General features: G+C 35.3%; 1 protein-coding gene across 13 annotated transcripts in view; it reads left to right on the top strand.

Moving 5' to 3' along the window:
- Positions 1-24,266, top strand: part of HDAC9 (histone deacetylase 9) — a 445,991-nt gene that overhangs the window by 314,796 nt on the left and 106,929 nt on the right. For 12 of the 13 annotated variants that reach the window (XM_015853723.3, XM_085538530.1, XM_015853724.3 and 9 more), the window contains 3 exons: positions 796-929; positions 6,765-6,885; positions 12,736-12,785. In XM_015853723.3, the coding sequence (XP_015709209.2) occupies positions 796-929; positions 6,765-6,885; positions 12,736-12,785 (305 nt within the window). The remainder of the gene's footprint in view (positions 1-795; positions 930-6,764; positions 6,886-12,735; positions 12,786-24,266) is intronic. The other variant, XR_014943025.1, reaches the window with a different exon arrangement.

The following is a 24,266-nucleotide window of genomic DNA, read 5'->3' as shown; positions in this document are numbered from 1 at the left end:
AGTGGGATATGCAAACAATGAGTAAATAAATAAAAGTATATTTCAGGTCTCAAACTTGATTAAAGAGCCTTGAAAACTGAAAATTAGTTTAGTCCTGAGCCTAGGTTTTAAAACTGCTCTCTTTCACCAGGTGCACAGCTACAGAGCAATGTGATACTCATATCTCCATGATATAAAGTTATTCTCTCATTGGAGAAATGAGTAAACAAACCTTGCACTGTGATCTAACAATAGGATTTGGTCCTAACTGAGCACTGAGTGGAACAGAAAAAGGGTTCTGGCTGCCACTGCTGCAGCTCTGAAATTTCCATCTGATGTACTTTGAGATCTGCGCATATACATTATATCAGTTAAGTAGTACAAAGAATGTCATTGTCATTGCAAAATTTACTTTTAAAAGACTTTTCTGAATGCTTTTTCTTAGACTTTTATGAATATATGACATTTTCTTATTATATAGAGGTTAACCAACCTCTTCAAGTAAGATAAAGATATAAAGATTTTTTTCTATTCATAAAAGATATAACAGGACATCACTCCATTTTTTTGTTTCTTTTTGACATTTATGCTTCTAGTATATTTTTGAGCATCCAAAACTTTCTTGGTATAACAAGATGTAACTTCTAAGTCAAAATTTGGACTCTTTGAAACAAAAGAAGAATTAAAGATCCAGAATTTTCATCTTTCTTCTACTGACAAATAAAATCCAATTAGCAACAGTATGCATGACATGAGAACTAATAACCTGTGTTTGTTTTACTCTCTGTTTCTTTTTATGTTGTCTTTGCACTGAAGGTGTTGTGTATGATAGCCTGATGCTGAAGCACCAATGTATGTGTGGCAACTACGCTAATCACCCTGAGCATGCTGGAAGGATCCAAAGCATCTGGTCAAGGCTGCAAGAAACTGGGCTGCTAAACAAGTGTGAGGTAATAAAAAATAAATACCAGATACGTGACTTTTTTTTTTCAAGTGAATGGTATATTTGTCAAATCCAAAATCTATCTTAATTCTGTAAGAACAGAGTGAGTTGACACAGGAATTATTTGGACTTAACTGACTATATTAAAATAATGCATTTCAGTAAAGTGTAAAACAAAAAATTTGCACAATGAATATCACTATCTGCATACATCAGAACATAAAACCCAGCTACATCTGTGTTCTTCACCTTGACGGAAGGAATTTAGCAAGGTACAATCAAACCACAAGCACAGACCTTTCTGTAAAGCACCTTTTAATTTCTTCAAGGAGCTATCAATTTTGTTTTTGTTCTGAAGTAGAATAGAGCACTGCTTGCTTAAATGTAGTTTCTATCACTTCATAAACGTTTCACCTTGTTTTATTTCAGGCTACAGTCTGTTTTCATAAGCATTTACATTTGCCTGAAGTACAATGGGCACCAAGTCAAAAATCAATACATACAAGCACAATGTAATAAATATTGCAGAAAATGATATCAAAGCAACAGTGGAGATTTATTCCATTTCAAAATCATGTATTAAAACATCATGCTTAAATCAAATATGAGCTCTCAAATTCCTGTATCACTTGGGTTACTGAAAACCAGCTTTCCCTGCTACTCGCTGGTTCCCATGAGTTTTACAGAACTGTGAACTTCTGCATAAGCCAGTGACAACTGAAGGTGCTTACTGCACTGCAGCATAAGTCAACAAAGTTCAAGTCTGCTTATGTTCTGCGGGATCTCCAGATTGTTGGGACCCAGTCAGCTACTTTCATTAAATATTTAGGTACTTTTTTAAGGAATATTTCTGCATGTAGTCTAGCATTCTGGGCAGTGAGATATTGCAGGCACTGGAAATGGATTTGTTGTAGGCACTCACCTACCTAGATGGCAGCACTCTAACAGACTAATTGTTTTGTGTTGATTTGGTTGTTTTTTTTGTTGTTTGTTTGTTTGTTTTTGGTTTTGTTTTGTCTTGGTTTGTTTTCTTTTTAGTTTGTATAACTTTTTAAATTTTTAAGACTTTCTTTCAGCAAGGTCCTTAAGGCCAAATGTCAAATAAGTGGTTTCATTGATGGGATTACTTAAGAAGTGAGTTAAACACCCTGTTGAGTGTTTAACTCAACAATGAAAGGCCTAGATACCTTATTGATTCAGGACTCATACAGAAAAGTCCAGAGAGGGTAACTAAGTATGTGGGTCCCTCTGAAAGTAGTGCTTCCTATTTATTTCCATAGAAGCTACAACAGAAAAAAAGACCACAAGAACATTATTTGATAGAGCAAATTTTCAGCTACGAAACACTTTTTTCAACACAGTCCTCACCTTTAGCTGTGCATTTTCGCCAGCAATGAACAAGAGCCTGCATGCTACTCTTGCAGAAATCTGTACCAGTAGTGGTGACCTACTGTTACTGTTGCCACTTCTGAAGTGCACCATCCACTGCTTCACTGTGCTCACATCCACTGTTTGGTCTCTGTAAACATTCAAAAAACATCAGTGAATGCCAGTGGGTGCCATCTTTTTTGTCATGGAGGAATTCAGTTCCACAACTTTGCTTCATATACGTATCTGTGTCACACTGCCCCTCTGCTACTATCTGTCACACAGCAACAAAATGTACTGGAATATTTGTGGGGAGGTTCAACCTATGCAACCATATGACATCTGCCTCTGATGTTATGCACCACAGTAAGAAAATTGGAGGCATGTCTTTTGGAGCAGCCCTCTTAAAGTGCAACATGCCACCTTGTATTATTTTGTTCAGCAATAAATAGATGTTGCTAAACAGCAAATTGTTTAGATCTGGAAAAAGTGTTAATTGGTGAAATAATATAGTTTAATTCTGAAGTGCACGCAGCTCAATACATCCTGTAACGTTTTTCTTATAATTCTGCCATATCAAAAATTGAAATGCAACCCAGTGAGTGTTCCAGAATCCAGAGTGAGAAAAAATAAGTAAGTCCTCATGTTGAATGACATTCAGCTTATTTTGACTCCCACTGTGTGCTTAGAAATGAAAGTGGAATAACTTAAAGTGCTAAAAACCTTTGTTTGTTCCAGATCACATGATCAAATATATAACCTCAACATACCACTCATGAATAAATAATACAGGAAAAGTCCATGAAGACACTTTAAGAGCCAAACTGCAGTTTAGAACATATTCAGGCTAGGCACTGGAAGATCAAAACACATGAATGTGACAACTGCATCTCTCTATAGGTGCCCAAATGTCAGAGATACACCTGCAATTCCCACAAAAAGGCAAAAAAGAGAGAAAGAGACATGATGACTGGCAAAATACATGTATTATCTGTGGTTTTGGTTGTTTTTTTTTTTGTTTTGTTTTGTTTTTTTGTTTTGTTTTGTTTTTGTTTATTTTATCTATTTATTTATTTATTTATTGCTTAGTTTTGTTTTTGTATGAGAGAATTGAACAGTGAGGAGAATTCCCTGAAAAATGAGAAAGACTCTGAAGACCTTCCTTATAAACTGGATAGCCTGGGAAAATTTCACAGAAATTCTATATCCATATGAATAACTGCAGTAAAGGCAATGGACACATACTGAGAGACCTGAGCGAGAAATATTGCTTAAGCTATGTCAACAATTCCTGTTAGTTTAGCAGAGAGAAACAAGTGGTGTCACCTTTGTCTTTCTGAATCTCTGGCTGTGCAGGAGTTTAGTTTGCTAAAGGACTAGTCGAAATCTCTAGGTTAATAGAGGTTATTTGTATGAAATTTTAATGGTCTATTTTAAGTTCAAGACAAGATTAGACAGTTCTCTTTACCTTAAATTCTGTGAGAGGTGAAAGCATTTTCCTGTTCTGGGGAAAATAATTTTCTGATTCTGGGTTGTTCTTTCGAAGCTCTCAGGTGCATTTTACTCTCCTGATAAGTGCAAATGTCACCACGGACAAGGGAAATGCATATGGCAGGGGAGCAGGTCAACACACAAATTGTCATGTACATTATAAAATAATAACTTGCCCTCTTCTGCTGATGTATGACTAGTGAAACCCTTTTACTAGTTATATGATTCCAGACACAGGCAACAAAAGCACATTATAGGATGTACTTTCGTATATCTCCTAAACCTTGACATCACTATATAAAAAGGATTGTTCTTAGCAATTATCACAGGCAATTTTTAGTACCACATTTTTTTGTGTGTGTGCGTGTAGAGCCTTAGATAGTTGGAATTTTAACATTATTGAAAACAGCTCTACCTGCAGGGATAGAGCAAAGGTGGGATGAAAAAAGTAATGAATGAAGAGGTGTGAATACAGAAACAATGCAGACATGTGCTGTGTTTACCCTTCCCTTTTTTCCTGTCAGTTAGGGTGTATAAGTGCTGGGTGGTGCTCAGTGTTGGAGCTGGAGAATCCTTGGAGAAAGGGCAGTAATGAGCTCTGTATGCCCTGGCAGTTCAGCTGTTATCTGCACCTCAAGGGTCTCACTTCTGGGAGAAGTTGGGAAATGACTGTTTCATGCTATTCACTGAGCCTGTTTCTGCACAACCTGTTTCTTCCTTGAAAATCTAACTGACTATATTGGGCAATAGGTAGCTGCTCAGCAAAACACTGCTCCACTGTGATTCATTTTGGAGGTCACTACCAGACTGTACTCTGTTAGTGCACAGCTATAGGAGGACACCATGCAGCTCCCTGCTACAACAATAATGGATGGCTGTGGGTGTCTTTATAGTTAAAGTGATACGGCATTTAAGAGCACTTAAAAGAGCCAGACAATTAACTGTCTTAAACATATCTTATAGAGTTTTTGTGTAACTTCCTGAAAATACCAGACAGTGAGCATTTTACTAGAGGTTCTTTGATGTGACTTTCATAAAATACCCCTTTTCTTTCACATTTGTTTTAGCTGTTCTAGAAACCAGACTTCCTTTCTTGCTTCATTATGAAGAACTGGACATACAGATTTTAAAGCAGCTTATTATAAAGATAGAACTTAATGAGAATGGATGAATAAATAAATATTACCAGTCACCTCACTTGTGAAGAAAAAGATTTCATCTGACTCGGAAGAACTATTATAGAGTGTACTGATTACATGAAGTAACCTAATGTGATGATTTTGGTTGCGCAACTGTGTGTTTAGAGGATGTGGATAAACTGCTACAAATTCTCATGTGAGACTGGGAGAGGCCTGAATAAATTGGAGATGAAAAAAGAGTTTATTAAGTCATTTAGTTCCTGGACCATTCCCTAAAATGCTTTTCCAGTGCTGTGTCCAGACAAGTTTCTAATACTACAAGGAATTGGGCTTCCATGATAACCCTGGTTGGAACCTTATTCCATAGTTAGCTATATTCAACTCTTAGGGGCACTTTTCCTCATTTGTCAGAAAAAGCTGCTGTTGCTTATCTTGATACAAACTGGGCTTGATTCCTCTGGCTGCCCCTGGACAACTCCTTCCTTAATATGTTTTCTTAAATGTTTATAATATTGCTTTCTTCTCCTTGTAAGGATGGTGCTTCCTGATGTGCATGAGTGGATGATGGATATAATAAAAATGATAGTTTAACCTGTAAAAAATATATGTGAGCAATATTTCTGTAAAAGGTTAATCAGTCTAGTAAATCTAAGACTTATTTAGATAACTTCTGTACCTATTTATTTATAGGCCTTGACAGTCAGACAGATCCACACTCTAAATTGGTAGAAGTTTTGCCCTAGGTGTTCATAATGACCAGCTCTGCAAACAGAGTCTAAGACCTTAAAAATAGTCTGTTTTTTCTTTGTGTTATCCAATATCAACAGGCAAGATGATCTTGGGACCAGAACTTTGTTGACAGTGCTGTTTATTATGCCTGAATCTGAACAAAATCTGCTTCATGTTGTTGTGTTTGCAAAGGCACTTGCAGTGGCAGAGAAGTAAATATTTTTATGGCAGGCTGTAACTCCAAAAACTTAGAAGGAACAGATCTACTGAATAAGAAAATATTAATTTTATTGTTTCTCCCTTCTCTCCTCCCTTTCTAAAGTGATTAAAGATATATAATTGATTTATAGAAATAGTCCCACATTTTCTTTCTTTTTTTTTCCCCTTTCTTTTTTTTCTTTTTTTTTTTTTTTTCTTTTCTTTTTAACACTGATTTAAATGAGAGGACTACAAGCTGGAGAAACATTTAAAGAGACAAATCTCACTTATAAAAACACAAGGAAGCAAGCGGGTCAGTATCTGCAACAAGAAAAATGACCCTTAGAGTTCAAACATACATTCTAAAAATAAAAAATACAGAGAAATATTTTACTCAAGAATGTAAATATTAATTTTCTTCCTCTCCCTGCCCATTCTAGTGGTGATCATGCTCTCCCAGCAGCATAAATTGCAGTAATTACAAAAAAAACTTAAATCTGCATTCAGAACACATCTGCAGCTTACAGGTGTGAATTAGGTTTTGTTCTTTAAACAAGATATTTTCTAGTCAACTCTCTGATTTAAGAAGTATCTCATCCTGTGGTTTGTATTTCTTAAAAATGTATAGAAGGATCAGAATCTTTTCTTTCTCTTGTGTTTGAAATCCTTTATTAACTCTGCTACAAGTTAAGCATTTGTAATAAACCACACACGCATTTGTTTTTCATATAGCATTACTTTAATAAACAAATCAGTGTCACATTCCTGCATGACACAATTTCAACCCACTATTAATCATACTAAATGTTATTTCGAACCTTTACTTTTTTTCTTTTTTTCCTTTTTCTTTCTTCTTTTTTTCTTTTTTCCTAAATATTGTCAGTGGAATATTGTAGGCCTCTGCTGTTTTCTTTCAGCGAATTCGAGGTCGAAAAGCCAGTCTGGAGGAAATACAGCTGGTTCACTCTGAACATCATTCACTGCTGTATGGCACCAGCCCCCTGAACAGACAGAAGCTGGACCCCAGGAAACTCCTAGGTCTGTACAGGCCTCTATTCTACTGAGAACAGCACATTCCAGCACTGTCATTAGTCATAGCTGGTGTCAGTTTAAAATACTTGGCAAGCAGTGTGACAAAAATTCACTTTTTCCAAATGCATTGCTATGTGGAAGGAGAATGTTACAATGGAAGCCAAATATAGATTAGCAAAATGCACAGGCTGGAAAGCACAAAGAGAAGTTTCTTCTCATTCGCTTCAAAATTGTCAAAGCATTAACCCTTAACTGTAATTTGTTCTCCATCAGAGATCAACGGCAATTTTGAACACTGTTGGTCTTTGATCTTCTTGTTCTCTGCTTTGAAAATGAGTTTAAGATACACTTGCTTGTCAGAACTGCTTGTTTGCTGTTCTCATTTTCTTTATTTCAATGACTTCAGCCATGCTAAGTGCAGATACCGTGCCTGAATCTTGCTATGAACTTTATTTTAATGCCTTCCCATTATGCAGAATACCATATTTCTGAATAACAGGGAAAAGAGTTATTAAAATATTAAATGAACATATGAATGTACAGAATACCATAAAGCTGCCAAGATTTTAATATCAAATATCTTCACGAACAACCAATGCTCATCATATGCTTCCATAGTAAAGAAGTAAGGTTAAACTGGGCACTGTCATGAATGGAGCAAGAGTCCACACCTGCTACAAGATGATGTGAAAGGAAACCCAAGTAGAGCATTTTGGAAATAATCTGTGAGTGAAATCCTTCCTTTTCTGTCCCTGCACACAAGATGAAACATTCTCAACTATTTTTAATAAACATGTCCTAAAATGTGGAGATTTGCCTAAATGCAATGACTCAATTCAAACAAACACAATACTAGCCATCAAAAGAAATTGCTGTTCTAGTTTTACTGATATTTAGCAATTATTTTGCTTTGAAAAGAGTTCCTTCCAGAAGGTAACCTGTGGCTTCAGTTATTTATAAAAGTAGATAGAAAAAACTGTAGTGATCACGGTAACATCTAAGTTTATACATCTTTGACGAAATAAAATCAAAGCTAAAAAATAATTACAACATGATAGGTTCTTGGAAGCTATAATTTTCAAGTTAGGAAACCCCCACTAAAAACAAACAAACAGACAGATGTATAAGAACTAAATTCCTGCAAAATGAGCAATTGGAAAAAAAATTGATTTGGGTTCATAAACATTGTCAAAATGTTCCATCTTGATAGAGTCAAACATTTCATTTAGATTTTTTTTTAAATTATTATTATTATTTTGATTCATTTCATTTTAATTTTTGCATTATTTAATATAACATACATTTATATGAAGTCTTGTTCCCATTTTGGACTGTTATATGAGATGCAGTGTGTAGTTTCAGTTATGCTATGAAAAAAGCAATTGACACAGGTATTCTTGCTGTGTTTCTACCTATGTATACAGAATGCAGAAAGCTCTGTTTACTTAATCCCTAAAATCCATTTATTTGTTCACAGTTCTTTGCTCAACACTCTTTGCCTTTGTCATTTGGTACTCAGTCCAAAACTGAGTGTATCTTTGGCTGAATGCTCTTTTCTGTCTCTGTAGGATGTTTTCTTGCTGCCTCTTGCATGGCCTTTTACCAAGACAATGGTCAATAAAACAACCTTCCTACATGCTTTTGCATGTGCCTGTTTTTTTGGCTGAAAACTATTTAAGCTTTCCTGCTCCTATACAAAATGACTATCTTTCACATTTTTCCAAAATGCAGTGTGACTGTTCCATCCTTCATTATCCCCAGACAAGTGTGGTTGAACCTAACCAATGTTGACATTAAAATTAATATCTTGGTACAGTACCAAAATTCAAAATGATGTGTAGTGAAGGAGAAAAGTCTAAAGGAAATGTTTCTCATCATAAATGTCAACAATAACAACATCATCTCATAACTTTCCCATTTCAATTAAAGTGATTTTTTTTTTCTTTTCTTTTTCTTCCTTTTTTTTTTTTTTTTCTTTTTTTCTTTCCTACAAAAATTGTTCCATCAGATCATGGCTTTGCATTCTAATGAAAAGGCTTTTGTTCCTTCCCTAACTCCTCTGTGCACCAAAAAAGACAGAATCTCACTTTGTTCCCCATTTAAGTCTCAGAAAAAATATTTGTTCCCTGTGCCTGTTCAGAGGACATTTGCATTTTTGAAGGTCTTTTCTTGCTCACATGAAGTTTCTGTATTTTGTAAATAGAAAAGAAACACCCAAAGGAATTGAATTTATCAGATAACTAGAAGTGTGCTACCTGTCAATAAATGCTGGTTTCTCTGTTAAGGAAAACTATTCTGTTCTGGAAGGCTGCAAAGTAAAACAGCTGTGAACTCTGAAATCAATGAGATTTGTGCACGTATATATTGTTCACATATTCTTCATGCTTTCAAGAGTATAAACTGCCTTGAACTTCTGGCTTTATTTCTCCAAATCAGGGGCTGCAAAAGCAGCTATTGCAAATGATTGCTTCAATTTTTACACTGTCATGCAGTTTAGCTTTTAACTGATCGTATTTCACTATGGTGTGTTAAACAACATGTTATGTTGCATTACATTTTCTTGACGTGAAGGAAACTAATATGGAGACTGTGTGTCACATCACATTATGGTTTCATGTGACAGAATACAATCTTTCATACCTCTCTGAATGAGCTCAAGGGCAGAACAGTTACCAAACAGGTCTTAAAAATTTGATTGCTTTTTACCTCTTTGACCATAATTAATAAAGTGTTTCTAAAAATCCAGTTTCCTATGATCACAAGTTTATAAAAGTGGGAAATACTCTGTCAACACATCCCTGACAGTGAGGTAATATTTAAAGTACAACTAAAGGATTCATTTATAGAGCATCCGTGCAATTGCAATTACTTCCTCGGGAAAAAAAAAAGTCTTCATTCTTAAAGGATGATACTTGAAGCATCTAGGTGCCTTTTAACAAGTAAACTCATTTTTAGTGGATTTTTTGTTGTTGGTGGTGGATTTTTTGTTTGTTTGCTGTTGTTGTTTGTTTTTCAGAATGGGAGCATTATCCCATCACTCTTCTTACTCATCAGACTCTCGGATCTGAATTTCAAATCTCATAAGAGATATTCTTGGCTTCTATAGGGGCTTCCTGCTTCAACACCTAGTTTGACTAGCCAGCTCCTACTGCCTTTGTGGGTAGACATTTTTGAGTACAATATTTCTAGCTCTACTTCTGAATTTTTGTGGTGAATCTTCTCTAGATATTTCATGTCAAGTGATTTGCTTGTGACTGCAAACTCTGACAACCTACAAAACTTTTTGTCTTTTACATGTCACTCTGAAAGTAATGCTTTCTATTTATTTTGTTGGAAACTACAACTGATACAAAGACCACAATAAAACTACTGGTTAGAGTGAATTCTCAGCTACGAAACACTATTTTTCAACATATTCACGCTATTAGATATTATGTTTTTTGTGCACAGAGGAATTTAGCTCCAAACCTTTGCTTGTTACCGAATTCTATGTCAGATGCCATTTTGTCAGACTACCCTTCTTCTGCCATCTGTCACATGGCAACAACACAGAACAGAATATTGGTAGGAAGATTCATCTTCTAGTGCCATAGCACCACAGTTTGCCTCCGATGTTGTGGGGCAACATAATGAAGAGGCATTATTTTTGGAGTAGTCCTCATCTATTAAAGTATCTCATTTCTATTATTGTTTTATTCTGGATTTGTCCTAGGTAAGAAAGGGTGGTACTGGGAAATATCTACTATTTACCAAATTCAGCTGCAGCAACAACTCCAAGCATGATGGAAAATTCTCACAGTTCATCTTAAGGGTTTGCTTTTTACTACTGGTTTTCATTTTCAGAGAAGTGAGCTCCTTTCTTTCTTAGAAAATAGCCAAGCAATGGTCTCCCTCTTTTTCTCTCTCTCTCTTTGTCTTAGTGGAGCCTTTTCCAAAGTTCTTTTCATGAAATCTTGATATTTTTCTTATTTTGTAAATTCTATCTTCAGCTTTTTTTGCTCTTGTGCAATAAGAGCTTAGTATCCTGGCAAATGATCATGATAAACTGAAAAGGCTTTGTGATTGTTTTTTTTTTCTGTTTTAATGCTATCCATTGATTGATTTTAGTGTCTTTCCTCACCATCTGCTTTTCTGTTTCCACTTTGTGTTTGTTGTTTTTAATAGTGTTTACCATGTACAATGTGCCCTGCTGCACAGAGATAAATGAGAATTCATCTGTTCTCTCTTACGCAAAGGAATTTAAGGAAAAAGTCCAGTCATTCAATATTCTGAAACCGCCTCCTTTTATCTCAAATTTCAGGCTGTGTTTCTATTAACATCTCCTGTCACTTTAGCAGTGCTAATTTTTTAGTTAGCTGCTCAAGACTTTTTGATCTTCCACATAGCAAAAAGTGAAAAACTGCTGCTCATAATGGTCCCTGAATTTGCTTAGCAAGAGGTCTGGAAAATCCTTCCATACCTCTGCTCCAACAGTCTTTGTCAGTAAACATTTCCTTGCGTGTCTGAGGCCATTAGGACTTGCAGTACGAGAACTCTGCATAGTTGCTGCACCTGCATTTCCCCTGGTAGCTCCACAGGAGGTTTTGTTTCGCTTCTCTAGCACGCTGCAAACTGATCAAAGGCCTCTAGTCGGTTAAAAATGCATCTTGGATTTTACTCAAAGCGTAAAGCACTTTCTTTGTCTCAGACCTTTCAGTCTGGTCTCCCATACTTCAAAGATGATGGCTTATAATTGTCTTTATACATTTCATTGGCACCTGCTAAACATGAGTAACTGCAGTGTTTGCCCCTTCCATAACAATGGGTGGCTCCTCTTGGTAACTTGAGTGATTCACTATCTAACGCTTCCTCCATATGGCAAAGCCACAGAGCCAGTTCTGTGATATAGCAGGAGAAGAGTGTGTGTTCTCTTCCACAGCTGCCTTAGGATCAGATTTCATACTTGAATAAGAACTGTATCAATTCCTGAGATACTTACAGTACAAGATCATCCTTATCAAGAGAAACAATGACTTTAGTGGTTAAAAAAAAAAAAAAAAAATAACAAATAAAAAGTGATTATAATTATTAGCTTTATCACATTATCAATAAAGCATAATAAGTTAGAAATTAGATTCTAAAACCTATTAAATTTATGTTTCCTTTTGGTAGAATATATACACTGAGTATTACTGACATAAATAATGAAAAAGATATTCCGTGTTATGTTTTATTAAAACATAAAAATAACAAAAAAAAATTAAAATATTTGTTAACGGGTCGTAAAATTCAGACCCACATTTGAATAGCTAGGAAGGTGAAGACAGCAGTTTTCAAAGGAGAAACTTTTTGGAGAGCTGAACTTAAGAAATAGTCACCAGTTGCATGTGAAGCTTAATGAGTTTCCCTCTGTTGTCAGTGAAAAGAAACAGGCACTTCTCAAGTACAATCCATCTCATCAGTCATCCAGGCTGGGGAGAGGTTCCTACCTCACTCCAATGACTGTGGAATAAGCTGAGATGAGTAGCGTAGGCAAGCTGCTTATCTTTTCAGCAGCTAAAGATACCAGGTTGACTACTAGCCCTAGTTCAGAGTGATTTTCTGTGAAGTTGAGTTCATTACTTATACACTCCTTTGAAATCCTTGCTCACCAAGCTTAGAATTTGTCACTGTTGCGGAAAAAAAAAAAAAAAAAAAAAAGTAATTTAAATGTCCCATGGCTGATTTGCTTTTGAGGTATTAATCAAGTTCTATATTTTCATTGTGTGATGTCTAAATTCAGAAATCAGAATTACAGTAGAGATTGCTGTTCCAGTGTTTAAATGATTTTTTTGATAATTGATGCTTATTGTTTCTTTTCTTTTCTTCAATATTTAGGAAACGTGTCTCAAAAACTCTTTTCCTTGCTGCCTTGTGGGGGACTTGGGGTAAGTAGTTGTTTGGTTGTTTCTTTCAAGAGGGGACAGCACACAACAAATATATTAATTCATAGATTCCATAGGATGATTTTACTAACAATTCAAATTCACAAGAAGTTGATATATCTAGAGAGGAATCCTTGGAAGTTATCTTACTGTTTTCAGAGATGTGACTAAAATACATTGCACTAAAGCAGGTAGGAACATCTTTTGTGGAAATATGTACATTTCTTCTTTGTCCTACTATTTATTTGTTTGTTTGTTTGTTGCATGTGATCTATTTTTGAGAAATGTAACGTGGGTGCAATTGCTTCCAGCAGAATGAAATTTGATGAAGGTGTTTCACGCATTGCTGAAAAGTAAACATAGCTTTGCAGCTCACAGAGCACACACACACAAAAATTACCCGATTACCAGAACAGACTCATTCTGAAATATGTGTTGAGTATTATATTTAATGGTCAAAAACTTATAGATAAGAATGTGTTGAAGCAGTAGGTAAACAATTCATCCAAATCATTGAAAACATTTAGAATGGAGAATTTCTACTGATCTTGACTTCATGCTCACACTAAATTCTAGTGAAGGTAATACCAGGACAAATCCTTTTTCATATTCAGATGTTTCAGGCAGTTCCTTTCCCCTGCCTCCCTCCTCCCCCCCGCCCCCACTTTAATTCTTTTTTCTCACACACAGCAGTTTTTCATGCATCTAGTTCAGCTCAGTGCATTATTCACTATGTCGTTGATATCAAAATGCTGATATTATTAGGCATAGATGGGCTTTTTGAGTGATGCAAATACACTTTAGGTTTTTGGGTTTTTTGCTCTTTCTCAGTACTCAGGAATAAAGCCACAAACTCTGGAATGAAATCAGGGCTATATGTCAACTTCCAATACAAACTTCTAATATTTAATTTACTTTTATCCTTCACAAAGGGTAAGATTCATGCCATAATAATCTTGTTTATAGTATCTTCTTCTTTACTTTTTTCAAATAATGAGATACTTGACAAATAAAATCTATGTTGCAAGAATTTACACACAATCTTAATAATTCCATTTGAGTTTTCAGTATTTAGCAATGTTTGAGGATTTCTGTGCTGTTAGTTACAGAGAATGAAAAGACCGGGAGCTAGTAATCAATCAAGTTCCTCCACTGTGGATTTAGGCTTGCTGAGGTTACTGACCAAAATCTGGAACCTGAATATTAAAAACTTTCTGTTTTTGAAACTTTGGGGTCATTCCTTTGTATGGATGACGCATAGTCATGTATACATGCATGTACACATGCACCTTTGTGCGTTTCTGTGTACACAAATGCATGCACACATGCTTGTGTGTTAATTTATTTATTTTTTTAAAAAAAGTTAAATTAGTTGTAATCGAGGTATTATTTTTACTGTTACTGCTGAAATCAGGATGTTTAGAATAGCTTAAACAAGAGATTTTATAAAAGAATTTTGTTCAGACTTCTGAGCAAGGAGAAGCTGGTGCAAAATTTCTTGACAATTACTTTTGGGGGCTTTGGAAAGTAAATTGGGTTATGGTATGCTTTGAAAATAAAACTATAAAAGGTTTCTCTCAAAACATGTTATTTAAGCATTGGTGAGTTAGTACTGAAATATCATAAATAGAAACGGAGTTTGAAATCCTTTGAAATCCTTTTAGTAATGAAAGTGTGTTGCCCACTATAAAGAAAACACGAGCATAGGTTAACTTTTTAAACACTTAAATTTATCTGTACTTTCTTGAGACTTTTTGCTTCATTTCTGATCTAGAATCATGGAAAATGGATTAAAGAAGCCATTATAGAAATGGATCCTTTATTTATATTTTTTTAGTTGGTTTCCCTTTCTACATATTATTACTGTCAGCCTTGCTGTGGGCCTCTTAAAGAAATGGGTTATGACCTTTTTCAAGGTAAATAATCAGATTAGGAGCTCCCTTTCAGAGATATTTAGCTGTCTGTTGGTTAAGATGAGCTCTGGGAAAGGGAGCTGCTTCAAACTGTCTGGAAAGCAGTTCCTACTTTTACCTTCAATAAAAATAGTAGAAAGAAAGCAGCACTGCTGTTTAGTGATTTTCAACTAATTTGAAGATTATGAAGTGATAATCAGTCTGAAAGCCATAGTTCATGCAAAGACTGTGAGGAGTCAGAATCATTTAGGTTTTTTCTTATCTTCTATGTAATTTTTATTTTATTTTATTTTATTTTATTTTATTTTATTTTATTTTATTTTATTTTATTTTATTTTTACTTGCTTAATTGTTTATTTGTTTACTAAATAAGACAGTGAGAAAGGCTATTACAAAAGAAATAAAGACCGTAGCTTTGCAGAATACTTTATAGCTTTCTCACTCCTAATTGAGTGCTCTTTGATTCTGTTGTCTTCAGAGATATGGGAACCTTGCTGACTGTTATTAGGAAGCCTTACTGTGATTAAATAGATGTGTGGTTAAACTACTCACATAGGAGATGTTCCCATCTAGGATTATTCCTCTTTCCTGCTAGTTTGTATTTAATATCAGAGTTCCCATTTCTTAAGGAATGTCTTTATTACTGAGGAGATCATAAATTGTTTCTGGGAGAGGCCCCTCACACCAACCACACTGCTGCACCACTCTTGAATGGAGTACTGGGCCAATAAGACAGAGCATAGGAGGGTGCAAAGACCATGTCTCTAAGTATATAATCTACCTTATAAACACTTATAAAGTGAACTTCTAGCACCTCTTTCACAAAGCTTATACATTTCATGTGAAACAATCAAGTTAACAAAATGTGAAGTTTTCTTGGAATAAGGATTAGAATTTAAGACTTCATAGGTTTTGCAGGTATAACGAGCCAACGGACAATAAAGATTACTGACACGAACTTGGGATGGCATGCATTGTCCTGACAGGACTTAAAGGTGCAACTAACCTCCTCAACCCTAAATTCCACTATATTGTTGATTTGGTTGTCATCTCTATCTGTTCTAATGGTGTCAATAAATTGCAGCCAAGATGAGGTATCCACTTTTTTTTGGATACTGCAATGGCAGTAAAAGAAATTATATCAAGAATTTTGAATTTTGTCCATAAAAAAGATCTGATATTTTGGGGTGCTCTTCCATTGCAGTTCTGAATTGTTTGCATGAATGCAAATACATGGAAAGCTACTACTTAATGATTGCATAAAGAATTTTCATCTCTATTAATATATATTCAAGTAGTGATAGTGACTAATTAAAATCAGAGTCACTGATGAATTTTACTTGGTATATGCCAGGACTTCTGAAAAAGGAAAGAAAAGAAAGAATAAAAGAGAAAAACTAATAACTGTCTCTCTATCCAAGAACCCAAAGATGATTCACAGCAATAGCCAAAGTGAACAGAAATATATATTTATACAGAAAAAATATATATACAGAAAAAAAAAAAAGGAAGTCTATATCTGTCCTCCTAAATTTACCCATAGCAGGTTTTCTTTCAATGGCAGTTAATTTTTTCATCAGAGAGCTATCTAAAGTCAGCAGCACATTTTCTGAAGTATGAGGCATCTCTTTTTACAGTAATGTTGGTTTTTTTCTTTCTTTCCAATTTTAACACTGTGACAGGCTTAATTGTTGTTAAAGAGTTCTAAGACTGGCATGTGTGATTCCTTGAACTAAAGAGACACTATCAGCTCTACAGCCAATGTTTCTAATAACAGATAGTTTCTTGTAGCTTGTCAGAGGTTTGGAATGTGGAAAGGCTTCCAGGAGGTGGGTAATTTGCAGGTGAAATGGCCAAATGGGGAGAACAATCACAAATTACTTTCTGGTCCTGCAAATTATCAGACAATGTCATTATTTTTTTTTTTTTTCTGTGAACAGCCACTAGAGATATAACTGATCATTTGATCAATGCATCCATCTATTACAATTCCTCCCCTTCTGTTCTGCTGTGAAAATGACAAAAAAAGAAGCAGAAATCTACTTTTAATGGGAGCAAGTTTCATCTCTTTGCCTCAGTCTGTCACTAAAAATAGTGATTGTTTTCCTGCCTGTTTGACCTGCTGCTGTGTGAAGAAATCTTGAAGTCATTTCTCAGCCATATTTTTTTGCCTAGTTGATCGGCAAAAAAACCCACAAAAGCAAAGAAGAGCAGGCTTTTATGATAATGTCATCATCGGCTCCCAGCTTCAAAAACTTCTGCGGCTTTTGAATTGTCATTTATAACTTGGAACTGAACCGACCCATAATTCCCTTGATGCATTTAGAGAAATTGATAACAGACTGCTTCTTTTATGGCTCAGAGGAGGCAACTCCAATCACATCACTATTGGCAGTCAATATTATTTTCTGACATGGTTGTAAAAGTATAAAGGGGCTTATGGCATTTGTTTAGATGAGGAATGGGCTCTCAAGCTGTGCTGGGGTTTATGGGTCCAGATTACTGAGTAGCAAAGGGAATATGATGTTTGCAAACAGGATATGATTTTATTTAAGTTTGGGTTTCATACGTTGTTCCCTGGGGATTACTCTGCAGACAGAAGAGAATTTCACTTTTATCATATGAAATTGGGCAGTTATCCAATCCTCCCCCTCTTTCTTCCCCTCAAAGACACTGCTCCAAACCTGTAATGTGTAAAGTCAGGTTTTTTAATTCCAAGAGGAGGAGATAGGGAAGAATACCACCCCATAAAAAAATTAGACTTTTACAGAATAAATCTTTAGTGAGCTTAACAGTGCTGTTCATGAGCTAAATAGCTGAGTGACTAAGAATGGCTTGTACATATTAGGAAAGTTCATTGCATTTCCTTTAATTTTGATATTGTAGTGAAAGAGGAGAGATTTTCTGCTAGGATAAGCTGGTCTTTTTTTCATTTCTGGAGTACAGCTTAATTCTAACATACCAGAAAAGCAGTTGGCCAATAACTATTAAGAAAAGAAATTTAAAACTATGAAATCTCTCTACTCTTTTCCAAATTCTACAAAATATTCAAAGCATCTCTCTAAATATGAATGTTGATTTTCTCCCTTGTATTCCTTGCTTCAGTAGCTGTACAGTACTTCTTTCTGTCCTGACCACACAGGAAGAAATGAAAGAAGAAAGGCAAGATCTCAATAGTGCACTACTTTAATAACTCAACCAGGGAACAAATTGTTTTCTTCTGTTTCTCGTTCTTCCATCTCCCCTGTCTGTATGCATGAAGATTTCTCAGCCCTTAAATGTCGTAACTTTTCATTCCTCTTATAGGTATTAATTATATCAACCTAGTGCTATCACTGTGGCTACTTTGGTTGAGAATATTAAGGCATGATTGTGAAGACTCACTAGTTTGGCTACATGTATGTAATTTCAGACAAATTACTGAAACCCTCAAAATGAGATCCTGTCCATGCTTGCTTACATACATACCCACTAGAAAACCATAGGTGACACTAGATTAGGACTCAGTCAGTTTACCTAAGAAGTTCAGAACTAGCTGGAGGAACTCAGTTATTTCCATTGACAGGGATGTTAAGCAACTAAATTTCTAATTTTAGGCACATTACTTTTAGAGGAAAAAGGATAAACATGATCTGACTGATTGGAGAAGGAAATAATTAGATATTCTTTCGTTAGTGAGGTGCAGAGACTTAATCTGCTCATCTGGAACATGCAGTGGTATCCGTGTCAGAGAGGACAGGCAGAATTTAGCATATCAATATGGTGCCCATAACTAAAGGAAGAAATTTCATCAGACTTTGTCCTATTTTTGTCCTTTCATGGCAGAGAGATGGCCCTGTGCCACAGAACTTAGTGCTTAGATTAGTGAGAGGTGGAACTGTTCAACTGAGAGACACAATTCTCTGACATTGCTGCAGGCAGGTCTATTTTAGAAATGTTCCAATCTGCTTTAACTTTCAGCAGGGAGGGGTGGAAGCTCAGAGGTAGTAATCTGCCAGCTCTGGCAGAAAAGCTGATCTTGTCAAGTACAAGATTTGGTTCCCTAGTTATTATTAGTAGTATTTTTTTATTTTTTATTTTTTTAAAGAAGGTCACTTTTCCTCGATAGTAGATCAGATTCAATAAAAAGGCACAACAGGAAACAAAGAAAAATATTGTGAAGCTAATGAACTCTCATCAAGTCAATTCTTCAAAGATCTTATCTCCTTTTGTTCAGTTCATAAAAATTTGCTCAGCTTATTTGTATGTACATATCTATATATGTGTGCTAAGTGTGCACAGTGGAATAGCATTATATACCAGAACACTGCATACAAATTCAATCTCTCCAGACTCAATCACGAACACATAGATTTGCTGGAAATTGGGTAAATCAAATAGCATTCACATTCACCTTTAAAAAGCATGCCATGTGTTTATTGACAGGATTTAGCTCTTAAGACAGATAGAAAGCTCTCTGTAGAGGAAATGCTCATGTGCTACTTGTCTGAATAATCACCAGATTCTAACAGAGCTCAGTGTTTTCCTTTGACAGAAAGATAATCTATGTCCAATCTGAAATTCCATATACTGCTTGAATGTGCTCAGGCCATTTCAATTATTTATTTATTTTTTTTTTAAAAGCTTGAATTTGGCTCATTAGAATTATTATTTCTGTCATTGTATACATTACAACTGGTCATACATTGTGTTATCTATTTGCCCATGAACCTTGTGGAAACTGCAAGATCAAAAATAAGATGGCAATTGCACAAGCATTTTCACACACTAATCCATTAAAAACTAAAAGAAACGTCAGGTTAAATTAATTGAGTACTCAGGGCTAGGTCTCTAAGTGCAGTAACATTTTTACAAGCGTCTGGTGATATATGCCACATATCTGAGACTTGAATCTGGACCTAAGTGTTTTATTTATGAGTTTTTTCTAAAAACAAGTTCTAATCCACATCTAATCCATGCTATCCTCCCTCCATTCCCCCTACCAATGATCCACACATCACCATTTCACTAAGGCTTTTAGATTCTTGTGGGTGTGAAGTGTGTGCTGTGTGAAACAGAGATTCTGAATGCTTCGGAGTTTTAGGAGGCTGAATTAAACTATTTTGTCAGAATAGATCATTGTATTCCACTTCTACTTTGTCTTATCTCTATTATTATTCTCATTTTGAATACAGAGGATTTAATTTTTAATACAAATATCATATATTTAATGGACTTTTTGCAAATATTCTGATGAATTCCTGTTGTATGGAAATAGGAGTGGTGCAGTCATTTTAACTGTGGCTAAGCACCACCATCAATAACCATGCAAGGAATTCAATTTTTAATTTCTGCTTAGAAAAGTTTCTCTCATATTTTCAGAGATTTGGTTTTGATTTATAAGTTTATATGGTTATATATATAAGTTACATAGTTACCATAATAAATTAGATCATTATTGGCAGGTAAAACTTGAAAATGCTATACATCCAACATATAGTAGATACAGGTACAGTCAGCATTCCTCTTTCTTGTACTGAAAGAGGGGATAAGGTCAGATTTAATAGCCTCTAAAATTCTTTTTAAAAGCCACTTTCATGAATATTATTGCTGATAAATTCTTCTACTGAATTACTCAAACATAGCACAAAGGCCAGTGCAAACTAAATGAATTCCACCTTTTTTTTTCAAGCATTGGTTTGTGAAGATCTGTGAACTATTCATCCCAGCAGGGTCTAAAAGATTGCATCCCCTCCACAATTTGTTTGTAAATCAGACTGGATGACAAGAAAGTGTGAAAAATTGATATCCTGAGTACTCTCCATGGCAAGCAGTTTAGATTAAAGCAGTTAGAAAAGCCTTTGACAGAACAAGTCTATGATACAGCTGTAAAGTAACAGTAAAAATAAAGGAAGCTCTCAGTACATATTTTTCCTAAAGTAGCCCACCATTCCTGTGAGTGGAATTTATGGAAGAGACATCATCCATACAAAATTTTTCTTCTTTGTTCCTTACTGAGAGATGTGGCTGACAGGCCATTCATTAGAGGTTGTTCCTTGGAGATGATGTGCACACCTTCGCTTCTTTAGTCATGGTGAGATGAAACAGCAACTAAGAAGCACACTGAGGACCTTTTGCTTCTTAGTGGAAATCACGGAGGTGATGAATGAGCACTGTACATGAGTACATCTGTAGGAGCGGGAAGTGAAAGCTATGAGTGTGGCACCTGGGAAGCTGCACTGCACATGGTCACAAGAAAAGTGTTCCAAACTTATGTGCTGGCGTCCAGTGGCACCAGATCTCTTCAAGAACATTAGACTCTGCTGACAGTAAGAGCAAAATGCCACACACACACTTACGAGGTTGCAACACTTTAGGAAAATATTTCATTTCTATTTTCATGCCAGAGAAATGAAAAAAATCAGAGATGGAAACATGTTTGCTCTGGCACGAGTGAAAGATTGTGAGACTGTATTCTTTTAAAACAAAAAGGAATTTACTCTCCAATACACAGGTTTTATTCAACTGTGGTATCGCTGAAGAGCCCTGGGCTCTTCCATATTTTTCTCTCAGAGGGTTTAACCAGTTCATTCACTGTAAATAGCTACAATGTCGTTAACTGCATAGGTTTTATTTACTTCCCTATTTTCTAACCACTTATATCAAAGGACAGCATTTTTTAGTAGTATTTTTTCCATATTCATCTTGAAATATTTCAACAGAAATTCATATCGAATTAAATTCCATCTAAGAACACTTGAGCCCAACCTCTGCTCTTTAAAGAAAAGGGAAGCAATATTTCTTAACTACTGTTAAAAATTAGGTTATGATGTGCTGCTTTTTACCTATTTTGTGCAGGACACTGTACATGTAGCATGAAGTCACTGCTCTCACTGGTCACAGTTGCCATAAGCAGGGAGATGGAAGATTGAATTTTTGAACTGTTCTTAGAGAGTAAAGAGTGTATCTCTGACCAGGACATGTGGTAACTCTTGAAGGACTGGTTTTCATTTTTATGATGGCAACAGCTGTGCAGAGAATAGAGGACAGGTTGAGAGATGTATTTTTAAATTCCTTTCAGGTATGAAATCAAAATTCCATTGTGGAAGCTGTACTTGTGCTAAATCACAAATTGTGTGTGATAGAGTAATGAAAATCTAGGATTCTGATTCAGAATCTATCCCAGAATTATAGCTTTGTCTCTCTTATATTGTCACTTACTTATCAGTGAAGGTGTGTTTAAGATAGCTTCAGGGTTTACTGTTAGTTATTTAAAGAAGAAAAATGACTCTCAAAAACAAATAAGACACGTGGTGTGAAAAACTGCAGGGTTTGGCAGACTGTCAGCAGCAAACCTGTGATACAGTGACCATCAAACAGGTCCTGAGAGGTTTCTGGAGGAGGATCAACTAAAAGAGAGGATGACAAATGCAGTTTCTCTACAGAGGGAAGGACAGGTAAAACAAAAGACAGTTATAAGAATACTGTAGAATTGTTAATGTCTTTATTTATTTATTTGTTTAGTATCTCTAAAGTTCCAGGTAATAGAAATAGCAAGATATGTAACATTTCAAATTATAGCCACTATGGGGATTTCTAAAAGCCTCTTATGTGTACTCCCTCAGGAGTATTTTGATGTCCCTTCTCTTCATCTTCACACAATATGAACAACGTGTAAGGAGTTGTAACTTCCAAACTTTATATAGTCAGTCTGTTTTAATATGAAACTTTACAGTCCTGAAGTGGTACAGAGCAAACTTTCTACCTGCTTCTACATCTTATCATACTGATACTTCTTAGAGGAAAACATACATTCGTAAATAGCTGTTTTTTGGTTTAAGGAGGCTTTTTTTATTTTTTTATTTTTTGAGAGCAGGGAATTTCCTGCACACTGTGCTTGAAACACAAGTTGCATTCAGTCAGGAAAAGTTACCTACATTTCTTTTCACTTAAGTCATTCACTTCCTCTTTAATACCTCCATATCCACTTCAGGGACAGGTAGCTTAATTTCTATCATCTGTAGCTTTACAGAGTATTAACTTTGCTACACATGCCAATGATTGAGCTATACTATATGTGCTTGAAAAAGCCTACACCCTTGTTCATTCAGGAAACTCAGAGTGAAGTAAACCCATATGTGTGTTTAAAAGTTTAGTGTTCAGATAGGGCTTGTGTTTTCTGGCTCTTGCTGATGTCATGCTCAATACATCTTTGAAGAGCTGCAGTAGTGATAGGATTTTTGATAAAGGAATGTATGGCCTGTTCATTCTTCTGGCAATGTGATGCTTTGAAAAAACATTCTTTTTCATTTTGGTTAGATGTTAAGAATATTTTCCTGTCCTTTTAGTTTTTAAAAGGATTCTTAAAGTAAAACAATCCATATAATTAAGCAGAAAAAAAAATAGTTTAGTTTCTCTGTTAGTATTAAGCAATGAATGCTGTATTTTCTGCTTTATTTTTTAAAAATATCTAAAAAAGAATCAAAAGTGAGATAGATATTTTACTAAATTCTTAGGCTACACCAAAGCACTTACAAAACAAAAATGAGTGTATATTGAATTTCATCTGTTTTATTTAATAGATTGTGCTTTAGAAAAATCACATTGGTTATGCATATTTTGCAGCAAGATAAACTTTTAGATACATCTGATCTATACATGAAAGGGAACAAGAAATCACTAATCTGATAAAATTTCCTCATATGAGCTGCAATTAACTCACATGAATACAGAAAGGCATGTCTAGACAACTTTTGCATAGCTATATTTCATATACAGCTTGACCACTAGCACAGATAGTAGATATAATTTGAATGGGTTGGCCACATATATCATTGTATTTCAACAGCCAGTTTCAAAATAAACACTGAACAGTGTTAAAAGGAAATCTCTATTTAATCTCCTGAAATATCTGAGGCAGTACATAGCACTAATAGAGATACAAAATGGAGGGGGATGGTATTTTCCAGTCGTGACAGCTGAAGTGTTGGCTGTGGGATGAAAGCTTTTCAGAACTTTTTTATAAGCTGTTCTTTACAGGATGTTCTTCGGACATTGAATCTGAATTTTTCATGAATATTAAACAGAATATGACATCCAAGTTAATAATAATGTACATTTTTAGGGTAATTATATTCATATCTCTATGTTACTTGGCTTATAATATTATAACCTGTACTAAGATATGCAGCTTCAGTTGCCTACCCTTGGCTCTGAAAGCTTACATTTTGTTATATGCATCACGCCCCAGAGATTGGCTAAAGTATCCTAAATTTCCTGTGCACATTCAAGTGGTCATTTCTGAAAATTCCTCAGGAAATTCTGTATTGTTTTTTGGTAGCCCATCCAGTCCAGGTACAATTAAGTAGTAGCGGTTCCAGTAGTCTGAACAAAATTGTGCAATGGAAGATATAATGGAAGATACAGCCTTACTGTCCTGCTTCAGTCTCCTCACACTCAGCTGAAAGCAAAACATGATAAATGCCTTTCTCAGCCAATTCTGTGTGTTTGTTGGTTGGAGAAACTGCCTTCTTGTGTCAGAGCAGACAACTGTCTTGAAGGGTGGGTATTCTCAAGCTGTGGTTACATTTTT

This window comes from Coturnix japonica, chromosome 2 (assembly GCF_054131305.1).
Source record: "Coturnix japonica strain WE chromosome 2, WE-NBRP24, whole genome shotgun sequence".
NCBI classification, from domain to species: Eukaryota; Metazoa; Chordata; class Aves; order Galliformes; family Phasianidae; genus Coturnix; species Coturnix japonica.
The sequence above is the reverse complement of the archived record's forward strand: the minus strand, read 5'-3'. Positions and strand labels throughout refer to the sequence as shown.